Genomic DNA, 6,817 nt, shown 5'->3' with positions numbered 1-6,817 from the left:
TGACATAAACTTCATCCTGGCACCTTGATTAAACCTGAGTGATCCTGAATATGTATTCACGTTTGACAAAGACAAAGAGCGAGGGAGAGACAAAGAGGATAGCCACAGCAATAAAACATCTCCAAGGCAAAAAATCAGTTCACTGGCTTGGAAATAAATGCAAAAATATGCAAAAAATGCTAAAAAAAAGTTCTTGCATGTATCCTTCAAAATGTATCTGCAGGCACAGATGTCCTTGTTTAACAGTTTGGGAATCTTAGATTTTCTCAAATACTTCTTTCTGGTCTACATCTGTGGGCTTTTCAAAGTCAAACAATGTGATATCCACTGGCTTATCCTACTCAGTATTACTCCAGAGAGACACCACCAAGCATCCGATAACAAGAAATATTTCTGGGTTGCTGTCTTCTCATTAAAATATGACCATATTTAAGGTGACTGCTTGTTTCACCATGGTACATCTCTAATAATGGAATAATAAAACGTACTGAACTATAAAAAGGTTTGGTATATAAAACTCTAACAAATGAACATTTAATAAGATCCCTTACAGTACATTCAGTTATACACTGTTACACAATGCCAAACACACTGGTGTGTGCTCTGAGGACTACTGACATAAATTAAATAAAAGTAACTACTGTGAAGAAAACATAAATAACACAGTATAAATAAATTCATATAAAACGGGTATAAGAAGGTTTCTAAATAAAAATTGCACGTTATACCATAACACAATGCATTTGAAGTCCTAAAAACAACTCATCAAGTTAAAGATGATGAAAACAGTAATAAATAATAAACCAGTTACTCGCACAGCTGATATTTAAAGTAACTGGTATTAGCAGCTGCTTTTAACAGATGAAAAAGATTTTTTCCCTATTCTACCTGCGTAACATAAGGTGGTTATCATCGCTAACTATAAGCATGTCTAGTAATACATTGTTATATCATATTCAAGCAATCATGACACACTTTTAACTATAAGAATATGAGAATGATGAATACAAGTAAAACAAAGCAAATGTCCTAAAACCTTATTGCCATACAAAAGATTGGCAGAAGCACTTGGCATAGGAGTCTATCACAGTAGTTAACTCTGAATGAACAGAAGTCTAGAGACAGTGGTAAATACATGTGAGATTGTTTCTTGAGACATGTTTCTATTTCATACATATGTACGGTTGGCAGATTCAGGAATTTGGGGGATGGTAATTTACTCATGAGTGTGTTTAAATGGGCAATGAAATACCTTGAACAGGATAACTAAGACACAATATCTCATCATCAGTTGGGACACTCAGGTATTGGCTTATTTGATATCTGCTTTTGGTGCTGTGGTTTCAATGAGCATCGCTTTCATGGTAATTTTAGATAGAAGATTCATATGACATAAAATTACTTTAGTTCAAATAACACCTTCACAGGAACATGAGTTTATATTGAGAATACTGCGTACATGTAAAAACATCCAATGTGATTTTGCAGTTAGAGGTAGCTCCCCCAAACTAAACACAGGTACATTTACACTTACAGTATCTGCTCTTCCTAGGATTTTTACCTAAACTACATCACTTTAACTGTCCACATTTGCCGTCCCAGGTTTGTGTGAAGCAGTTTTATGGGAGGCAGCTACAGCATTTTATGGGCTACTTTGCAAAGACATAATGACAATCAGACACATCGGGCTGTGTCTCAGGAGAGTACAGTTAGGACCACAGTTCCCTTGGTCTTTTTCAGGATGTCCACGGCTTCAGCGTGAGTCACACCCTCCAGACAGTGCCCATTCACAGCGATGATCTGATCTCCACGTTTCAGCCTGCTGTCCTCTACGGCCGCCCCCTGCGGAGTACAAAGACTAGTCCATCACTACTTGCAGATCAGAGATCACAAACAGTTGACACCATTATAACTGTAACAACGCACATTGAAAGAAAATGTAAATTATGTTAAATATATTATCTCATGATAAATTGCTGGATGATGTTATAACAGCATTATTACTGTACAATAAAAGGTGTAACACTTTTAACCAATGGTGTGCTAAGAATTCTAAATGGTGAAACAATTTGTGATTTTTTTATTTTTAAATTACAGCATATTTATATTATTATAACTCACTCACTAGCTGTTGTAAACCTTAAGCCTTTTGCATTTAATAATTTTGGCTTCCTGTCTTTCCGTTCTTGTCTTCTTGCAGTATATGTGCACAGACAGACACTCTGCCAATTTAACTGAACACCATGCTGTCCTGAAATTACATTTTCAAATCCCAGGATTCCTTATGAGAGATTTCTCCCTGGAGTACATTCTCTCACCTTGTTGAAGACAGTTTTGATGTAGATCGGCAGGTCTCCGTGCGGGCTGCCGAACCCTCCTACGATGCTGAAGCCCAGTCCCGAGGAGCCTCTCTCGAGAGTGATGGTCTTATACATGCGAGTACTGTGGGAATAGAAACAAAACAATGTAGGTGTGTATTTGCTGGGCATGCTAATGTGCATGTTTTCAGTTGGTGCACTAGCTCTGCTCTGAAATCAGCTGTGTGTTTGTGATCTCATCCAACCAGGATAGACAGTGGGTGAGAGGTGAATATTGAATTCGCTGCATGGTTAAATGTGATGAATCCCAGAGTTATTAGATCATTTTGTTTTCACAACTAAAGCAAACAAATTTTCAATATTTAAGGACAGTTTTTCAACCTTGAAATTGGGATGGGTTGCCTGTTTTGCACAAAAGGTTGCAGCAGATTTAAGACTGATACACTGTCTCTTTAATAAAAAAAATAAGGTAACAAATAATTACTTTCACAAGTAATTTGTCTAATTCTTTCAGTTAATCATTTACTTGATTAAAATGACAGTTACCAGATTCTATAGTTTTACAGTATCTTCAAAACCATTATTTAGTTTGATAAGCTGACAATAATTATTTTCACAACGAAATGAAACAAAGAAATTTGTATTTTTAGCTGAAATCTGGCTTAAAAATAATAACAATAAAAATAAAAACAATCCATTGAAAAGACAACAAAATCACAAGAAAATTCTCATTCCGGCCAAAAGCACAATGCTTCTCACACAGCGACTGCACTTCCTCAGTATTGTCTAGGGGACCAGGGTCAGCCAGCCTTTGTCCTTATTCAGTGAATAAACCAGGAGAGAGCCACAGTAAGATCATAAAGTACAAGAGACTGTCATGAAACTTACCGGAGGTTGTTATGAGGGCTGGGCAGGCTGCTGGGTTGGCCTGATGACTGGGCAAGCACATCATTGTGGTCCTTTGTGCAGAACCCACCAGAACACGCTGCCACCTAGATATACACAAACACACATACAAAGTATTATGATAAAAGAATGAGTAAATATTGAGTTAGACAAACATATTTTGAAAGCTCTTAATAAACCTTTTCATTAACTACTTGGACAATAATCACTATACTACTGCTGTTAATTGTCATTTTGATGGTGTTTTTTTTAAACACACAATTTACTTGTCAAGAACAACTTACATTTTGTTCTTTAAAAGTACCTATTTTTACCTCTACAACAAGAATCTTTCCAGAGGCTTATTAACATGAAGACAAACAGTGTGCAATCATTGTCACACACGCCATTATCTGCAAATGACAGCATAGTGTTCACATGCAAAATACTGATAACAACAACTGAAACTTTAAATGGTCTAACTTTTATTCCTTGTTAAAGAATTGCTGTTTCAGTTGTTTTTATGTAAAATGGTGTCTTGGTGAGTTTTATAAAAGTAATAATGACCTAGAGGAAGCAGGTTATGGTGCATTACTGCCATTCTCTGACAACTTGCTGAATTTACTTTCTCACAGGCATTATAGATTGACTGCTGTATGGCTCACTGTGACATTACCTGTAGACGGATGGTACCGGTGGCATTCTTCAGCAGGGCTCCAGCTTGGACATTAGTCATTCCCTCTGTGGACACATCGTTGATACTAAGGATCCTGTCTCCTGTCTGACTGACACACACAAACACACAAAGTTTGCAGGACATTGTATTGACTTCCCTAGAGAGATAACCTAACATCAACCAACCCCGCTACGTAATTAACCCTAACCATTAGCCAACCTTAAGTTACCCTTTGCATTTCTAAGATATTATAAAGCCCTCCTTTCTTTTTGATTTTTTGGGGGCTTTTAGTAAGCTACTTCCAAATTCCTAATCTACAAGTGGGGTGGGCTCCATTTATACTTCATTTATTTCATTTCTCTACTATACATTTTATGTTTTGTACAGTAAGTCTTTAATGCAGTATTTATGAAAAACTTAATAGAACCAGTGGGCTCATCTATTCTTTGCAACTCCTATGTATAACCTATGGCATGCCATTTTTACTCTAATAAATATGCACCAGATTGTGCAGCTTCACCTTTATTTTACCTTAACACAGTCATAATTCAAATCTTCATCCAAAAATTAAAGCATACAAGTTAAATGAATGGTTAACTTTTTGTGCCTAGACAAGGAGGTGAGTCCTTATGATGTGATGACAATAACAGATCTATCCCCACAATATGATGAATGCACAATACACTCATACACACACACAGGGGCACATATACATTGGCACTCCCCACCTGTAATTGCTGTGTTTTGGCAGCCAGTCCATTGGTATCCATGGCAGCAATAAAAAGAGGTACGTTGTCATGGGGACTGTCCACTCCTCCTGCTACACCGATGCCCAGGGAGTCACACGGACCCTGTGGTGATACCACACACAAATTATAGATATATTAGACAATACCATGGCAGATTCTGTGGGGTGGTGATGGAGCAGTGGATAGGACACATGCATCTGGTGTGGGAGACCTGGGTTTGATTCCCACTGCGACATCCACCAATGTGTCCCTGAGTAAAACAGTTAACCCCTAGTTGCTCCAGAGGTGTATGACCTCTGACATATACAGCAATTGTAAGTTGCTTTGGATAAAAATATCAGCTTTATTATTATATGACATAAACACCTAATGCCATGTAAGACTGGGGTCCAGACAGGTAAGGACGTTATATATGGCTCTAATTTGGATTTCGTTATTTGAGGTAAAAAGACAATAGGAGTCACAGCCTGAAAATATACATCAAAATATTGCCAGATTTTATACCTTACCTTTTGTATTATTACTCTTCTGATGTTAAGGTTGTCTTGCAATGCTGTGGGACATAAGTTTGCATAATCAGCTGGAAGATGTTAACAGCATGCTTTTCACTCAAAGTAAATTGCTGAACATCTGACACACAAACGTCAATGATCAAAGTCTTAAGAATAGTATAGTAATTTGTATATGTTTTTGCTCTAAGACACTCTTGAACATGAGAGCCACTCACAGTAGGTCCCTGATTTGTTATCTGTCTCCCTCTGGTGGCCGAGGGGAGCATCACATCCACTTGAGGGGGTCAGGGTGGAACAGTCAGAGTCTTCGCTCTGGATAAAACACAACTTAAAGTACTCCTAGGTTCACAAAGTACTATTGTTAAAATAGTGCAAGAAAGGAATAGTTGAACTGCAGACAACATCAACATGATTGAGCTCATTTAAGAAAGTGCGGATGCTCAAAACAATAGAAATCATAGCAAAATAAAATAAAACGGTAAATTCAACACTCGATAAAATCATAAATGTTTACATTTTCTTTGCAAACCTGTCATGGATTAGACACAGACAGCCAGATGAAACAGTTTACCTGGCTCCGCTGTGAGTACTGCAGCCCAGCTTTAAAACGAGCTACCTCCAGGTGGGCCACTCCACTGCAACTCTAAGACCAAAAGTGACACATAAGATGATGAATCCATAAAAAAATGCTCAATCCACTACTAATTAGTTTATAGACTTTGAATGTGTAAGTGTGAATGTGTCATACCTGCAGAAGCTTCTGAGCATGTTCCTGTGACGCTGCACGGACATCCTCCCCATTGACTGACAGAATCTGATCGCCTAGCAACAACCTGCCGTCTGAATCTGCTACGCCTCCTCTGACGATATCTGACACAAAGATGCCCGTGTCATTACTGTTGGAAGAAAACAGAGGTCAAAAGCTGTATCTGTGCCACGCTTTTAGAATGAATGATGAGACCTGTAAGCCTGCTGTTTTGCATAATGTCACACTTGATTGTGCAAATACATGAAGCTGCATGAAAATCTGCACCTAAACTCTTCAGAAATAATGCGTGTCCTGTGTCTTCCCTGCAGTGTGACCTTATGGCCTGGCTCTCTAGCTGTTATTGTGTATTATTTCATTAAGTGTCTATCACCTTTTTAAAAAAAAATAATGGTCCCTGTTGCTGCAGAGTCCCTGACCTCTAACAGGGTATAAGCCTCACAGCTTGAGAACACTGTAAAAGGAAGTTTACTTTTTACAGTATTGTCATTTCATTCCTTATTATACATACAATTGACAAAAAACTTTAAAAAAGAATAGCAAAAATAGTTGCATTACTTAAATGTAAATGTAAAATAAATCATGTTCAAAATATTAACACTTGTTTAAAATATGTTTGTTTCTAAAAGTTAACGATACTTGGAAATATGACTCTGAAATAATTTTTGACATTTTTTGCCTTATCAAGTGTGGGGAGATAAACAAGGCTTGTGGTTTTGATATTTTGAAATGAAGAAAATAAATTAGTTTTACATTAGGACGTAGACTATAGTACAGAGGACCTGATTGGTAAACTCGACTTAGTTCAGAGGCTTTATCAATAGGTGTACATAAATTTGTGCCAGCTGATTAGCTTTAAAGAAGGTTACATCTATGATTTTAATGAAATTAAGTCGCATGTTATTCAGCAT

General features: G+C 37.3%; 1 protein-coding gene across 1 annotated transcript in view; it reads right to left on the bottom strand.

Annotated features, from left to right (window-relative positions):
* Nucleotides 1–518: 518 nt before the first annotated feature.
* The window catches only part of si:dkey-92j12.5 (multiple PDZ domain protein), a 37,633-nt gene continuing 31,334 nt past the window's right edge, over nucleotides 519–6,817 (bottom strand). Inside the window, exons 34-42 of the mRNA XM_038713557.1 lie at nucleotides 5,889–6,036; nucleotides 5,712–5,783; nucleotides 5,356–5,479; nucleotides 5,138–5,172; nucleotides 4,608–4,730; nucleotides 3,880–3,984; nucleotides 3,207–3,310; nucleotides 2,319–2,442; nucleotides 519–1,842 (exon numbers count right to left, since the gene is read on the bottom strand). Of these exons, the coding sequence (XP_038569485.1) occupies nucleotides 1,696–1,842; nucleotides 2,319–2,442; nucleotides 3,207–3,310; nucleotides 3,880–3,984; nucleotides 4,608–4,730; nucleotides 5,138–5,172; nucleotides 5,356–5,479; nucleotides 5,712–5,783; nucleotides 5,889–6,036 (982 nt within the window). The 3' untranslated portion in view covers nucleotides 519–1,695. The remainder of the gene's footprint in view (nucleotides 1,843–2,318; nucleotides 2,443–3,206; nucleotides 3,311–3,879; nucleotides 3,985–4,607; nucleotides 4,731–5,137; nucleotides 5,173–5,355; nucleotides 5,480–5,711; nucleotides 5,784–5,888; nucleotides 6,037–6,817) is intronic.

The sequence above is a fragment of the Micropterus salmoides genome, unplaced genomic scaffold (assembly GCF_014851395.1).
Source record: "Micropterus salmoides isolate LMB-PRFRI ecotype aquatic unplaced genomic scaffold, ASM1485139v1 Ms_hic_scaffold_12, whole genome shotgun sequence".
Lineage (NCBI taxonomy): Eukaryota > Metazoa > Chordata > Actinopteri > Centrarchiformes > Centrarchidae > Micropterus > Micropterus salmoides.
This window is presented reverse-complemented; position numbering and strand designations above follow the sequence as displayed.